We start from the raw sequence: 16870 nt of genomic DNA, 5'->3' as shown, positions 1-16870 counted from the left end.
TACAATTTTAAAAGACTAGGTACTAAAATAAAAGACTGGGTATTTTTCCAGGGTGGCTTTAGACTGGAGTTCTTGACACATCCTCCTTCCCCCCCCTTTCCCCCTACCAGAAAGAGTAAATGGACATTCTACATGGGCCACCTCTTCCTTCTCCACTCCTGCCTTCCACCCAAGTCTCACCACCACCATCACTAACACTTTTAGATGGGTTCCTGTTATGCTGCTACTTCTGCTAAAACAGTTGATCATTTGCCTAAAACAAAATGAAGGAAAATGAATAAATACAAACTCGTAGGTTTAAACTAGCATTCTCAGGTCCCTCTGCCATGGGAGGGAAGAAGAAACCTATACCTCTTCTTCTTGCTTTGTTCTCCCCTACTTCTGGGCATTATGACCTTTACCTAAACATGACCACCTGCTATGTTTCACTTGTAAATAAAATCAGGGATGTAATAATGATCACTTTTGAAAACAGATAACATAAAACTTAATATTGAAAAATTTGTCAGATCTTCTGTCCAGAAAACATATACAAAGGTGAATGATTTCCCTTCTCAGTATAACTTTTTAAATGTTTACAAGTTAAATTATGAATGAAACACTGAAGAATAAAGTGATTGTTAAAAACCTCCAATAAGGTTGGGCATATGGATAGTCTCTTTATTATTATGCTTTTATTAAATATATGTTACAGTCAAAAAACTATAGTTGGTGATAAAAACCTCTGAGTCCAATATCTTATGTTCTGGAGTTATTATATGTTACGTGTGAAAGAATATTTTCCTGTTATCAAGTCCAGTAATGCTTTTATTTAATTTCTTAATCTGTGAACTGGAGGGTTTGGATGATCTCTAAGGCCCATTACAACTCTAGATTTATTTTGTACAATTAGTAAACAAGACTTAGTTAAGATGGACTTGATTTTTAGAGGAACACCAAGTCATTCAGTACACCTGACTTCCAGGTAATAAATTTCCCCTGATTATTATGCTTTCTTCATTCTTTGAACCTTCTTGACTCACCTGGCTTTCTCCAAAAACTTCCCTCTCCTCAGCCCACCCCCAGGTTTTGTCCTTGCTTTCTGGCCTATTTTTTGTTAATAGGGAAGAATGAGTCGAGAAAGAGGTTGCCTCACCCACTCAGCCACTCTCAGGCCTCACATAACCCTAAGTCAGCATCCACCTCTGTTCATTTTATCCTGAATGTTCAGACTAATCACCAACAACTTTATTCTGCTATTTAGTAGTAAAATCAAGCTGAGAACATAGAGGATTCTTTGTGGTTTTGTTTTTCAGCATTTTGATTCATCATAATAAAAAATGTTATGGGATATGTTTCTTTGAATATGACTGAGATGATCATATTGAATTCTATACTCAAATCTGTGTTTCTGATCCACTGACTTTATTTTTCTGTTTTCCTTTCCTGCTCACACTTTGGACAGGACAATCTTTGTTCCCCTTCTGACATCCTTCAGCTAAACCTCAGCGTAAAAAGAACTGTTGAAACACTACTTTCTCTTGGGGCACATTCAGAAGAATCCAGTTTTGTCTCTCTATCTATCCAGCTTTTGGGTTTTGTGGCATTTTATTGTGCTTTAATGTTAACTCTCTGTATGCTTTATTACTGGATCTTCCCCCTCTAGCCGAAAGTGCATTGCAGTGATTTTTCCACCTCATTCCTGTGCTTGGTAAAGGAGGTTTGTTTCTCATTCAAAAGTATTTACATATGTGCTTTTTTTTTAATTGGTTAGCCATCAAAGAGCTAACCAATAAGGTAGATAACTTCTTTCCTCGTGTGTCCAGATGAGCAGCTCATCACATTAGGAAGCATTTATGATTGCTAACAAAGAGCAGAAAGACCAGTATATTTTCTTCTGCTCATTTGTCCATTCTCGTGGCCTATATGTGGCCTTGTTTCTCTTATCATAAATGCTGAGCAGGGCCTACTAATACAATCCTGAGCCTGTTGTTAGAATATGACTTAGGACTTTATTTCCAAATGGCATAATAAAATTTCCATCTGGCCTTCTTTCCATGCCTCAATACAACTTAAGTGTTGAAATTGTGAGAAGTATTAAAATTATGAGTTGCTGAACTTTTCAACAGCTGTTCACGAGGAAACAGTTGTACCCCTTCTGTTCTGGGGAGCACCCGGTCACTTGGATCTCTGCATTGAGCTGTGCCCTGAAATCCTGAAGTCTGTCTTTATTGGTAGGCACAAGTCCACCTAGTAAGCATCTGCTCTCTGGACATCTGCAAGGCACTGGCCATTTAATCTTAGTAATTTTAACTTGATCAGAATGTCAGTCCAAAGACAATGTAGGTTCCCTAGATTGCTATTCTGAGCCCATTGTGTACATTGGAAACAGTACACAAGCAAATTATCTGGAGCTGACCTTTCAGGGGTAGGCACCTGTCTGCACATTTATTATGTTTGTTATCTTTAACTTCACTTCTAGAATCCTATTTAGAATTTAAAATTGGAATTTATGTAATTTCCAATATATTTGAACCATCTTAATAGGTGAACTTATATTTGATAGGCTGTTGAGGAGATTTTATCTGAACAGTAGCAGGTAAAGAATTAGGCAGCAGTCTCTGTTCTGTACCCAAGGTGATGAATGCCTCTTTCAGAATGCTTAGTATATTAGCTGCTAGCCTTAATGCTTGAAAGTACTTTATAATTGCATTCAGATTCTGGTTCTCATAAATAGTGTTTCTGAACATTCAGGAATCTCTGAACTCTGTTAAGAAAATTGGACAACTGAACTCATGTATGAAGGAAGATTGTGAGGAACCATATCATGTTGTAGAAGTCAATCTGAGGATCTGATTGCTTTGGTTTTCTTTCATATTAAATGGGAAAATTATTTAACACATTAAAAACCTTTTATTTTTAATGCTGAAACATTGAAAACACTGTGTTGAAAACAGCAGTAGTGCCTTTTGGAGTTGGGGGGAGGTTTTTTTTTTGTTTTTAAGATGTCTCTGAGTCAGAGATCATTCAGTTTTGTGAAGTTCTGTCCCTTTAAAAAAACACATGGTGTTTTATGTGGTTTGGGGGGAGTAATGGTGCATTCTCTTGAGAACAGAGTTCGCTCTAAGCCAGCTAGAAGGTAAATGTGCATCTGGAAAGCATAAGCCACTGAGGGAATGTGTAAGCCACGGGCTTATGGGTCGCAGGGCACCCCTGGAAACGGAGATCAAGGAATCGACCTCAGAGGAAATATGTCTCCCTCCAGAGTAAAGCACCCTGCAGGTTCATTTTAAGTATAGTTAATCTGTACTTCAATTGTACTCAGAAGATTTATACGAAGTTGCTAGTTTCTTAAGATCAAAAGATTCCATTTACCTTGTTTTATCAAGGTAAGTATTAAATAAAAAGAAAGTGATTAAGAAGCACAAATACCAATAACGGTTCATAAAACATACTTGTTATATTTTTTATTGCAACTGGTTTTGTAAAACTTCCTAATAATATATTAAGTGCCAATGAAAAGCTGAGAAAAATCCAGTTATCTTCTTTAATAAGTATGTATAGTCTTTTACAGTAGAACCAGAATTCCACTTTCATTCAAGAGTAACCTCTTCTTTCTTTCATCTAATCAATGATAGATGTTATTCTTATGATATGCCTTTTTGTCTTACAAGAAAGGATTAACCAAACACATTAATGAGGTAATAAACAAGATAGAAGTAATTTAACTTGCTTAAGCAAATATGTAAATGCTTTTCAAATATATATATTGAAATATGTATATTTGAAATATTTGAAACATGAAACAATGTTTCATGTTCAATGACTAAGCTCACATCATAGTTCTCCAGCATAATTTAATCCATTAAATACCTTAAATACCAGAATATAAAATACTTTTTCAAATATGATTTCTTTATTTAAGTTCTGTAATTCAAGTTTTTAAGTAATTCAAACTGGGCCTTCCGTGAATTATCCAGCGTAGGGGACATTTTCTCAAATACTTCTAAATCTCAAGGATATACTTCAGTTTCTTCCCGTGATCCCTGCCTGGTCTGAGAACCCTGATTTTCATAGTCAGGACTATAATGTAGAGAGCATTCCTCTCTCGTGTAGTCTGAGTTATGGCATGAAACTATCTTGCATTCCTATGGTTTGTAATTTCCAAAGCACTTTCTCCTACAATGTTATATCTTTAGGCTTCAGCCATCCAGTAACTTGGAACTGTTTTTCTATTTTCACCTGCCTCATTTTACTAATCTGCATTGCTCTTTTATTTATGAGGGGTGAAGGATGCTGCTTTTACTCCATAGTAGTATGTTTATCTTCTGTTGTATGTAAAAGTGTATGTAACTTGTCCATTTTCTCATATTCAAAATGATCTGGATGTACTTTTAGATGTATTAATAAAAAAAAAAGTGACGAGTGTCAGGTACCATCTCTGTAACTCATATTAACAGAGGTCAGATTCTCAGGTACTGACTTCTCGTATCTCAGTTCATTATTATGAGGGAGAGAAGAGATGCTTATTTTTTCTTTTCAGTTCTGTGATGTTCATCCTCTTTTCTCTTCTGTTTGTTTTTATGTTACATTGTCCCATTTCAGGAGCAATTATGTTTGCCTCTCCACATTTTAGAAGAGAAGGGTTTGAGCCAGGTTGCGCTGACGGTCCAGGCTCTCCTGGAACTTGCCCCGCCCAAGCAGCAGCAGCACCAGTTATCTGCTGTGTAAGGACTCCCAGCACCGTGGGCGTTGGCCTGGCCAAAACGAAACAGGACAGCGTGACTGCTGCTGTGAGCCGTCTGCTTAACAAAGCGCTTATGTGTTCTTGAAAGGGACTGTTTCCATGATTCCTAACAGGAATATTTTGCTTCATTTCTCCATTTTAGGGGAGGTTATATCCATTTGCATTGAATTGTTTATGAAGACACGGTTGTTTTTCACAAATGAAACTTAATTCTGTCATTATTGAGAACCCAACACTGAAGCCTAACCTGGCTGTGCTTTTCTAGAGAGTAGGCTCTTTCACATACTGAAGACTATCTTCTCAGAAGGATATTTGTCTCTCTTGAAGGCACAGCCATGCTGTTATCTTTCCCTGTTTTCAAGCCCTCTGGAATCCACTAGTTTCTAAACGTGGTTCTTCATTAGAATCTCCTGGAGAATTTGTTAAAGTACAGATTCTCACTCGGTTGGTCTAGAGTGAGGCCTGGGTATCTGCATCTCAACAAATATTCCAGGTGTTTCATATAGTGGAAACCATTGTTCCAAGCTAGATATTTGTATAATTTGGGGGGAGTAATGACTTCACCGTGTTTTTCAGCTCTGTTATGACTACTTGGACTGTTCTGTCCAAGGTAAAATAAAAATAATGTAGAAGGTCTAGATTTTGCATAGTAAAACAATGAAACAGATACTGTTGCATTTAAGGCCAGTGTCCTAGACCTCCCCCCAGCTCCAGTCCACCACCACTTAGAGGATGGTTCCATGTATCATCCCACTATTATCTAAATATTATAATCAAGCACTCTACACACAGGGTCCAGATCTTTAGGCTGGTAGCTTGTGACACTCTGCATCCTGTGTGTTGACTTCACTGAGCTCACCCCTTCTCCCCTGCAAGCTGCTCCCGGGATACCTGGACCTGCGAACACCTTCCAGTCACAGCAGATGCACTTCCAGCTCCCCAAATAACAGAAGATTATGAAAATAAAGGAAGAGCCAAGCTTCTTACATTTCTTTCAGCTAACTGCCAATTTCTGTAGCTGAGTTAAAGCACTTGTGGTGTTTTAAAAACAGCTTGCTGTCTTTTCATCTAGCCATCTAGCTCCCCCACCAGTGCCTTGTTTACTCAATTATGGGTGCAGTAAAAGGGCCCAAGGGCTCAGACAGCACAAAACCAGGAGCCCTAATTCAAGTCTAAGCCACTTGGGTCTTTCTTCCCCTATATTTTGAGACCTTCTTAGTTGTCAGTGATATCTTCTGGTATTCACTGCCTTTGTAAACCAAGTAAAGAGAGTAAGTGAAGATACTAGTTATCTAGGTTTTTTCCTGTTGTTAACTGTTCTGGGGTTTCTTTACCAGTACATACATTTAAGAATAATGTTCTCTTGTTTTATCATGTAGCAGCATCTAAAAGTAACTCTGGATAAAATCATGTTGAGTATCTGGCCAAAATAATGTTTTCTCCTTGTTGTCACAGGTTTAAACTTATATAACACAAAACATCTGAGCTCAAAGCCCAATCCTTCAGGGTCCTTATGAAACAAAAGTAAAATGTGTTTTATCTGCTTAGAGCCAGACCCCATTATATTTACAGTTCCAAACAGACCCACCAGTCATAGGACTTGTTTAGAATTTAGCTGTGTATATTTTTAAACTCTAGGTATTTTTACTTCTAGTCAACATTAAACCTCAGTACAATCTCCAAATTACAGACAGCCATTTGAAATGAAACTCAGCAAAGGACAGGACTGTTTGTCACATAGTTGCAAGGAATAATCCCAGTCAGCATACATAATGCAACATTTGAAACATTTGTGACTAATTTTCCCATAGGAATAATTAGAATTTTCAACGTATTTCAAATTTTATACATAGCATGAAACTTTATTCATATATTTTTATCAGACTAATTCAAATTTATATTTGAATAGTTAGAAAATATTTGTTTACAGTTTTGGTTGATAATGAAAGAAAAATATATTGAATGTCTTTTCTATGTCAAGATGCAAAACAAGTCATGATGTTTTTGTTGGAAAATTTTTGTACTCAGTGTTTTGTATATACCTTTTTTTTTTAACTGGAAAGAAAATTTAATATTTAGCCTTGCTAGACTCTAACATAAGATAAAGATGACTTTGTTACAGTTCCACCTGACCATTTATGAACTTCCTACTGAAGCAGTGACCTTCCCAGCGCTGAAGAGTGAATGAAGAAAAGGCTAAGTGCCCGCCCACCAGGGCCCCTGCTCACGGTGGAGATTTTAAGTCAGCAGGTTGCTGGGCTTTCAGTCTCATACTTGCTTAGCACTCCAAACCAATTTTCTCTGGAAACAACTCATGGGAGAAAGGGCCTTTGTATTTGGCTAGAATAGAATAGGACACTTAGTAGTAGTGGGTCACTTTCCTTAATAGCTTTTGAAAATACAGCCTCACAGCTAATCAAGGAGTCTGATTTCTCTACTTGATAAAAGTCCAGCAGTGACTAATGATGTGTGACTACGCTGATGAGTATGATGAATTTTTTAAAATTAAGCGCTTAAATGGTTATAGAAATGAAGGAGAACATGGACATTCAGAAACGTTTTTATATACATATTGCAGTAAGGTGGTTTACAGCAGATTTCATTTTATTTCTGAAAATGTTATAAACATGTAATTAGTAAAAGATTTTGTAAAACATTGTCCTATATTTGTATGTCTGTAAATATAATGCATAAGTTTAAGAATAAATATGTCAGTATCATGTAATTTTAAATTGCCTGTATGCCACTTTACACATTGACATTAAAATAAAAGACAACACTTCAATAGCATGAAATAAAGGCTGATTTGAAAATGTTCATACCTAAAGCATGGTTTCCTTGGCAAAAACAAAAGGGTAAATTCTTTGATGGAATATCAGTAGAAACTGGGTCCTCATAATGGTCCCTTGAGCTCAAAATATACTTTTTTAAGGAAGTATACATATCAGTAGTGTCCTGTATTTGGAGTTAGATATAAGGCTTAATTTTGAAATATATGTGACCCATTTGAAAGACTTTTCTCAGAAATTACCAACTATGCTATAGGGAGAGCTTTAGCATTCCAAGACATTCTATTCTGATCAATCAAGGCAAGAATGACCCAATGGGCTCATTCTCTTTTAGCGGGAGAGAGAGAGAATGACAATCAGCTTTATGTGCCAGTCACAGATTAGGTATTTTCACATGCTTTACCTCTTTTAGTCTTAATACCCCATAAGGTGAGAGCTATTGAGTAAGCAAAGCAGGTATAGGCCCTACTGTCTCACATCTCAGCAATATCTCCAAACTCATCTCCCCACTGACCTGTGTCCCCTGTCTTTCCTATGTGTGGGCTGTATATTCTGACATCTCACTTCTATCTTGTATTTATCATTTATGTCCCTACCTACTTCCCAGAAAAGGAGCTGAAGTAGCTTATAATAAGATATATGTTCCATGTGACACCCCCCCATAAAAACAGTAAAGTGATAATAAATTTAAAAGGCAGGCAGGAACCAACCTTTATTAAAACTTTATTGTGTATGTAATATTCTAGACACTTGATAAACATCATCTTGTAGTTCCTACTGAACACCACTTTTGCTCATAAGAGTGTCATTTATTACACTAGAAGGAATCAATAGCAGAATAACTGAGACAGAAGAATGGATAAGTGCCCTGGAAAACAGGATGGTGGAATTCACTGCCATGGAACAGAATAAAGAAAAAAGAATGAAAAGAAATGAAGACAGCCTAAGAGACCTCTGGGACAACATTAAACACACCAAAATTCACATTATAGAAGTCCCAGAAAGAAAAGAGAGAAGGCACCCAAGAAAATATTTGAAGACATTATAGTTGGAAACTTCCCTAACACGGGAAAGGAGATAGCCACCCAAGTCCAGGAAGTGCAGAGAGTCCCAGGCAGCATAAACCCAAGGAGAAACATGCTGGGACATACAGTAATCAAATTGACAAAAATTATTAAAAGCACCAAGGGGAAAACAACATACAAGGGAAATCCCATAAGGTTAACAGGTGATGTCTCAGCAGAAACTACAAGGCAGAAGGGAGTGGCATGATAAAGTGATGAAAGGGAAGAACCTATAACCAAGATCACTCTACCTGGCAAGGATCTCATTCAGATTTGATGGAGAAAGCAAAGGCCTTACATACAAGCAAAATCTAAGAGAATTCGGCACCACCAACCCAGCTCTACAACAAATGATAAAGGAACTTCTCTAAGTGGGAAACACAAGAGAAGAAAATGTCCTACCAAAAACAAACCCATAACAATGAAGAAAATGGTAATAGGAACATAAATATCGATAATTACCTTACACATGAATGGATTAAATGCTCCAACCAAAAGACACAGGCACACTGAATGGATACAGAAACAAGACCCATATATATGCTGTCTACAAGAGACCCACTTCAGGCCAAGGGACACATACAGACTGAAAGCGAGGGGATGGAAAAAGATATTCCATGCAAATGGAAATCAAAAGAAAGCTTGAGTAGCAATACTCGTATCAGATAAAATAGACTTTAAAATAAAGAATGTTATAAGAGACAAGGAGGGACACTATATAATGATCAAGGGATCAATCTAAGAAGATATAACAATTACAAATATATATGCACCCAACATAGGAGCACCTCAATACATAAGGCAACTGCTAACAGCTATAAAAGAGGAAATCAACAGTAACACAATAATAGTGGGGGACATTAACACTTCACTTACACCAACGGACAGATCATCCACACAGAAAATTAATAAGGAAACACAAGCTGTAAATGACACAATAGACCAGAGAGATTTAATTGATATTTACAGGACATTCCATCCAAAAACAGCAGATTACACATTCTTCTCAAGTGCACACGGAACATTCTCCAGGATAGATCACACCTTGTGTCACAAATCAAGCCTCGGTAAATTTAAGAAAACTGAAATCATATCAAGCATCTTTTCCGACCACAACGCTATGAGATTAGAAATCAATTACAGGGAAAAAACCATAAAAACACAAACACATGGAGGCTAAACAATACGTTACTAAATAACCAAGAGATCACTGAAGAAATCAGAGGAAATAAAAAAATACCTAGAGAAAAATGACAACAAAAACACGACAATCCAAAACCTATGGGATGCAGCAAAAGCAGTTATAAGAGGTACGTTTATAGTAACACAATCCTACCTCAAGAAACAAGAAAAATCTCAATCTAACCTTATACCTAAAGGAACTAGAGAAAGAAGGACAAACAAAACCCAAAGTAAGTAGAAGGAAGAAATCATAAACATCAGAGCAGAAACAAACGAAATAGAAACAAAACAATAGCAAAGATCAATGAAACTAAAAGCTGGTTCTTTGAGAAGATAAAATTGATAAAGCTTTAGCCAGACTCATCAAGAAAAAGAGGGAGAGGACTCAATAAAAATTAGAAATGAAAAAGGAGAAGTTACAACGGACACCGTAGAAATACAGAGCATCATAAGAGACTACTACAAGCAACTCTATGCTAATAAGATAGACAACCTGGAAAAAATGGACAAATGCTTAGAACGGTATAACCTTCCAAGACTGAACCAGGAAGAAATAGAAAATATGAACAGACCAATCACAAGTAATGAAGTTGAAACTCTGATTAAAAATCCTCCAACAAACAGAAGTCCAGGACCAGATGGCTTCACAGGTGAATTCTATCAAAGATTTAGAAAAGAGCTAACACCCATCTTCCAAAAAATTGCAAAGGAAGGAACACCCCCAAACTCATTCTATGAAGCTACCATCACCCTGATACCAAAACCAGACAAAGCTACTACAAAAAGAGAAAATTATAGACCAATATCACTGAGGAGTATAGATGCAAAAATCCTCAATAAATACTAGCAAACAGAGTCCAGCAACACATTAAAAGGATCATACACCATGATCGACTGGGACTTATCCCAGTGATGCAAGGATTCTTCAATATACACAAATCAATCAATGTGATACACCATATTAATATATTGAAGAATAAAAACCATATGATCATCTCAACAGATGCAGAAAAAGCTTTTGACAAAATTCAACACCCATTTATGATAACTATCCAAAAAGTGGGCATAGAGGGAACCTACCTGAACATAATAAAGGCCATATATGACAAACCCACAGCAAACATCATTCTCAATGGTGAAAAACTGAAACCATTTCCGCTAAGATCAGGAACAAGACAAGGTTGTCCACTCTCACCACTATTATTCAACATAGTTTTTGGAAGTTTCAGCCACAGCAATCAGAGAAGAAAAAGAAGTAAAAGGAATCCAAGTCGGAAAAGAAGAAGTAAAACTGTCACTGCAGATGGCATGATACCATACATAGAGAATCCTAAAGATGCCAGTAGAAAACTACTAGAGCTAATCAATGAATTTGGTAAAGTTGCAGGATACAAAATTAATGCACAGAAATCTCTTGCATTCCTATACACTAACAATGAAAGATCAGAAAGAGAAAGTAAGGGAACAATCCCATTCACCATTGCAACAAAAAGAATAAAATATCTAGGAATAAACCTACAAAGGAGGTAAAAGACCTGTACTCAGAAAACTATACACTGATGAAAGAAATCAAAGATGACACAAACAGGTGGAGAGATATACCACGTTCTCGGATTGGAAGAATCAACATTGTGAAAATGACTATACTACTCAAAGCAATCTACAGATTCAATGGATTCCCTATCAAATTACCAATGGCATTTTTTACAGAACTAGAACAAAAAATCTTAAAATTTGTATGGAGACACAAAAAACCCCGAATAGCTAAAGCAATCTTGAGGGGAAAAAACGGAGCTGGAGGAATCAGACTCCCTGACTTTGGGCTATACTACAAAGTTACAGTAATTAAGACCATATGGTACTGGCACAAAAACAGAAATATAGATCAATGAAACAGGATAGAAAGCCCAGAGATAAACCCACACACCTATGGTTACCTAATCTATGACAAAGGAGGCAAGGATATACAATGGAGAAAAAATAGTCTCTTCAATAAATGGTGATGGGAAAACTGGACAGCTACATGTAAAAGAATGAAGTTAGAACACTCCCTAACACCATACACAAAAATAAACTCAAAATGGATTAAAGACCTAAATGTAAGACCGGACACTATAAAACTCTTAGAGGAAAACATAGGAAGAACACTCTTTGACATAAATCACAGCAAGATCTTTTTTGACCCACCTCCTAGAGTAATGGAAATAAAAACAAATAAACAAATGGGACCTAATGAAACTTAAAAGCTTTTGCACAGCAAAGGAAACTATAAACAAGAAAAGATAACCCTCAGAATGGGAGAAAATATTTGCAAAACGAATCAATGGACAAAGGATTAATCTCCAAAATGTATAAACAGCTCGTGCAGCTCAGTATTAAAAAAAAATAGGGGCTTCCCTGGTGGCACAGTGGTTGAGAGTCTGCCTGCCAATGCAGGGGACACGGGTTCGTGCCCCGGTCCGGGAAGATCCCACATGCCGCGGAGTGGCTGGGCCCGTGAGCCATGGCCACTGAGCCTGCGCGTCTGGAGCCTCTGCTCCGCAACGGGAGAGGCCAAGACAGTGAGAGGTCCGCGTACCACAAAAAAAACAATCAAAAAATGGGCAGAAGACCTAAATAGACATTTCTCCATAGAAGGTACACAGATTGCCAACAAACACATGAAAAGCTGCCCAACATCACTAATTATTAGAGAAACGCAAATCAAAACTACAGTGAGGAATCACCTCACACCGGTTAGAATGGGCATCATCAGAAAATCTACAGACAACAAATGCTGGAGAGGGTGTGGAGAAAAGGGAGCCCTCTTGCACTGTTGGTGGGAATGTAAATTGATACAGCCACTATGGAGAACAGGATGGAGGTTCCTTAAAAAACTAAAAATAGAATTACCATATGACCCAGCAATCCCACTACTGGGCATATACCCTGAGAAAACCATAATTCAAAAAGACACATGCACCCCAATGTTCATTGCAGCACTATTTACAATAGCCAGGTCATGGAAGCAACCTAAATGCCCATCGACAGACAAATGGATAAAGAAGATGTGGTACATATATACAATGGAATATTATTCAGACATAAAAAGAAATGAAATTGGGTCATTTTTGGAGACGTGGATGGACCTAGAGACTGTCATACAGAGTGAAGTCAGAAAGAGAAAAACAAATATTGTATATTAATGCATATATGTGGAACCTAGAAAAATGGTACAGATGAACCAGTTTGCAGGGCAGAAATAGAGACAGATGTAGAGCACAAACGTATGGACACCAAGGGGAGAAAGTGGCAGGGGGTGGTGGTGTGATGAATTGGGAGGTTGGGATTGACATGTATACACTAATATATATATAATAGATAAGTAATAAGAACATGCTGTATAAAAAAATAAATGAGATGCCAAAAAAAGAGTGTCATTTATGACACTCTTTGCTCCTAAGTGCCATTTTTCACTATAGGCAAGTTGAATAAAGTCAGAATCAGAGACATTACAGGAATTACTGAAGTTTTAATGTATCACTATAACTAGGATTATGTACTTTTTTTCTGGTGAGAAAGAGCGAGAGGAATCTTCACAAGACTCCTAGAAATATTTCTTCCCAGGAATTTTTTTTTCAAGTTATGAAGAAGCTCTGAATCCACAGTATAATCCTAATTAAGGGTTTGAAAACTAGTATAACAGTCAAGGTGACCTAGTATAACTAGGCCTCACCTGAGAATGTCCAAATAAGAAACAACCTGTAGATGAGTTATCTGTGATGGTAAAAGATATTTCTTACTCCCTTCAGGTCCTCCTTCCGACCTCCAAAACACCAGCAGAAAAGACAGAAGATAACTTGGTCACTTCTTGCCTCTCCGCTTGTCCTTGTCTGTGCCTTTACCTTTACCTTTTGAATCCTTGCCATCATCTTTGTCCTTCTTGGGCATTTTGAAACCACCAATTTCCTTCCGCACCACAGTGCCTCGCCACCAGGCCTGGAGCTGGAAGAGGACAGGGAAGTGGGTACAATTTGTAGTATGCCTGACAAGCTGCATTCTTTCTACATAAGGGGATTGTTTCTTCATAAACTAACTTCTGTGAAGATGGTCTCTGAGACACAGAAGTGGCCAAGCATGCTATCTTTGAGCAGTGCTTGCCTGTTGTGCGGGACTCAGAGCTTAAGCCCTGGACTCTAAAGTTTTCAAGGAGTAAAACTAAAGAAAAGGGATCTGATTAGGCCTATCTTTCCTTTACACTTAGAAACCTGAGTCCCTTGTACTGCTGCTCTTTATGAACTTCCAAGTTCCCCAAATCTAACAACCATTTGATCCAAAAGCAATGCTAGTTACCTGGACCACAGGCAAAAGCAAGCACTCAGTCAAAAATGTGCAGATAATCTAGTGATTTCAGTAGGTTTCCTGGTGCATTTCAATCTCTAATGATTGATGAAAGGATCAAAACTCCCCTTCAAAAAGGATTTAGTTAGCTCCCTTGAATATCTTAGTCATTAGACACAACTGTTCTAAATACAGTCTGGTCTACTTTCAAATCAGATTAAGCTTCAAAGACTGGGAGCAAATCCACTAATGAAAAGAAAACAAAAATGGTCTTCAGCTACCTCTTACCGTTTTGCTCTAAATCGAGGAATCCTGACAAATAGAAAACACCAGAGAAGCTCAATAAATACTTGCTAACTACACATCTGACTCCTAATGGAAAGCTCAAGTTTGGGTTTAAATACCTGGTCCTGAATGTACTTTTCAAAGTTTACTGTCTTAATACACCCCCTAATATACATCCTAAACCACAGCTTGCACACTGTAGGGTCTCAGCAGATACTCCTCTTTCAGAGAGAAGAGCAATTGTCAAAACTACAGTTTTAGTCCAGCTGACGTTATTCTTGCTTGAAAATATTTCCCAGAATCTGACTTGCCAGTTTCATCATCACTAATATACACAAGTTCATATAAAACTCTCTCTCTTTTTTTCTGAACTGCTACTTAATCACCTTCACCTTTTTTGAAAACAGCTCTTGATCTGAACCCAGCAGATAGCCTGGACTGATTTATAAATAGGATTTTAAGAAGTAGTAGTATATTAAAAAGAATTCCTTTAAGAGCTGTTTTGGTTAGAACTAGTATTCATAAGTTTGACCTCTGGGCACAAGTTCTAGGTTTTGCTTCCACTGCTAACCACCTCTTCCTTCCTGGATTAAAAATTGGGGGCATGTCCTTTTCTCTTAACTGTCTCCCTGCACCACGGGCCGTGTGTTGGCAAAGCCCAATTTTTAGGCCATGCTTCCTCACAGATTCCCTGTTCCACGTGTGATAATAAACGAAAGATGCTCTGCATTCCTCAGTGTTTGGCCAGCTACAGAATTGAAAAAGCCCCAAGATGCCAATTACCAAGGTGCCAGTTTTCTACCTTTATGCTGCTCTCTAATTCCAAGTGATCCTGTTCTATCTTCTTCCGGGTCTTCTCCTTTTCTATACGATCTTCAATGATGACTTGTTCATATTCCCTTATCTGCAAAAGTAGACATCAATCATATGTTACAGAATTTGCTCACTAAGCTGTGGTCCAGCCAGCCCAGGTTTTTTGTGTTCTTTTTTTTTGTCTGCACCACATGACTTGTGAGATCTCAGTTTCCCAACCAGGGATTGAACCCCAGCCATGGCAGTGAAAGCCTGGAATTCTAACCACTAGACCACCAGGGAACTCCCCAGCCCTGCATTTTTAATATAAAACTTTAAAATGAACCATGCCAGGACTTCCCTGGTGGCACAATTGTTAAGAATCCACCTGCCAATCAGGGGACACAGGTTCGAGCCCTGGTCGGGGAAGATCCCACATGCTGCGGAGCAACTAAGCCCATGCGCCACAACTACTGAGCCTGCGCTCTACAGCCCATGAGCCACAACTACTGAAGTCTGCACGTCACAACTACTGAAGCCCGCGCGCCTAGAGTCCGTGCTCTGCAACAAGAGAAGCCACCGCAATGAGAAACCCACGCACCACAACGAAGAGTGGCCCCTGCTCGCCGCAACTAGAGAAAGCCCACACGCAGCAACGAAGACCAATGCAACAAAAAATTAATTAATTAATTAATTTAAAAAATTGCCCTCTTCTTTAAAAAAAAAAATGAAATACTAACTTGATGTGTGGCTAATGACATCAAAATAATTAATTAAAAAAATTAATAGAATGTATACCTACAAATAGCAGCCATCTTTTAAAAGAGAAATTTGAGAAGTTCTACATTTATTCAATGATGAAACCATAATCAGAAGCTTTTTATAAATCATCATTTATAAATTATCTTCAGAGGTCATAAAGTAGAAATAAAAACAGTATCTAGCTCAAGGAGTTTGGGGAGGGTTAAATAAGTTATACATGTAAAATACTAGAAAAGTGCCTGGGACAGATTAAGCAATATAAAGTGTCGGCTGCTGCTATTATTGTCCCCATCAACGAGGACGTCATCATCATCATCAAGAAAGAATCCTAGTGGTTTACAGGCATACCACGTTGTGACCAAAAAGAGTATCCCCCAGCTACTGTTGCTTAGCTACCACCCACTCCTCAGTGCTTGCTCTGCCTTACAGTATTTAAGCCTCTGCTTCCTTACCGTCTTTGCAAGTTCTTGAAGGTGTGCTAAGTCACTGGCCTTAGCAGCTTTGAGAGCATTTAGTTCATTCTGTTTCATTTCTGTGTCCTTATCAAATTTCTCCATCCAGAACTCTAGCTTCTCCTCAAGTTTCTACTTGGAAAAAAACATTAAAATATGGCTCTACCAGACACAAAACAGTATATACTGTATGAAGTCATTTATATAAGGTAGAAGAACAAGCACAACTTTTCTATAGTGATAGAAGTCAGAATAATGGTTACTTTTGGGGGGACGGTTAGTTTATTGATTGGGAATGGGGCAGGAGGGAGACTTCTGGGATGCTGTAAATGTGCTCTATGTCTCTATCTGGATGGTGGTTACAGGGGTGCTTAGCCATATTCATCAAACTATATATTTAATATTTTTGTACTTTGTGTGTGTTATTATCAATTTTAAAACAGGTGGGGGGGGGACTTTCCTGGTGGTCCAGTGGGTAAGACTCTACACTCCCAATGC

At 37.9% G+C, this 16870-nt stretch overlaps 2 protein-coding genes across 9 annotated transcripts in view; one reads left to right on the top strand and one right to left on the bottom strand.

Annotated features, from left to right (window-relative positions):
• Nucleotides 1–7526, top strand: part of LRCH3 (leucine rich repeats and calponin homology domain containing 3) — a 115105-nt gene extending 107579 nt beyond the window's left edge. For 7 of the 8 annotated variants that reach the window (XM_029214135.1, XM_029214142.1, XM_029214139.1 and 4 more), the window contains one exon: nucleotides 4585–7526. In XM_029214135.1, coding sequence (XP_029069968.1) covers nucleotides 4585–4710 — 126 coding nt within the window. In that variant the 3' untranslated portion in view covers nucleotides 4711–7526. Of the gene's footprint in view, nucleotides 1–1444; nucleotides 1657–4584 lie in introns of those variants that run through there. The other variant, XM_029214141.1, reaches the window with a different exon arrangement.
• Nucleotides 7527–13252: 5726 nt separating this feature from the next.
• IQCG (IQ motif containing G) overlaps nucleotides 13253–16870 on the bottom strand; it is a 41365-nt gene continuing 37747 nt past the window's right edge. The window contains exons 9-11 of the mRNA XM_029214603.1: nucleotides 16373–16504; nucleotides 15169–15270; nucleotides 13253–13745 (exon numbers count right to left, since the gene is read on the bottom strand). Coding sequence (XP_029070436.1) covers nucleotides 13605–13745; nucleotides 15169–15270; nucleotides 16373–16504 — 375 coding nt within the window. The 3' untranslated portion in view covers nucleotides 13253–13604. The remainder of the gene's footprint in view (nucleotides 13746–15168; nucleotides 15271–16372; nucleotides 16505–16870) is intronic.

This window comes from Monodon monoceros, unplaced genomic scaffold (genome assembly GCF_005190385.1).
Source record: "Monodon monoceros isolate NGI ecotype Baffin Bay Population unplaced genomic scaffold, NGI_Narwhal_1 Super_Scaffold_11, whole genome shotgun sequence".
Classification (NCBI taxonomy): domain Eukaryota; kingdom Metazoa; phylum Chordata; class Mammalia; order Artiodactyla; family Monodontidae; genus Monodon; species Monodon monoceros.
The sequence above is the reverse complement of the archived record's forward strand: the minus strand, read 5'-3'. Positions and strand labels throughout refer to the sequence as shown.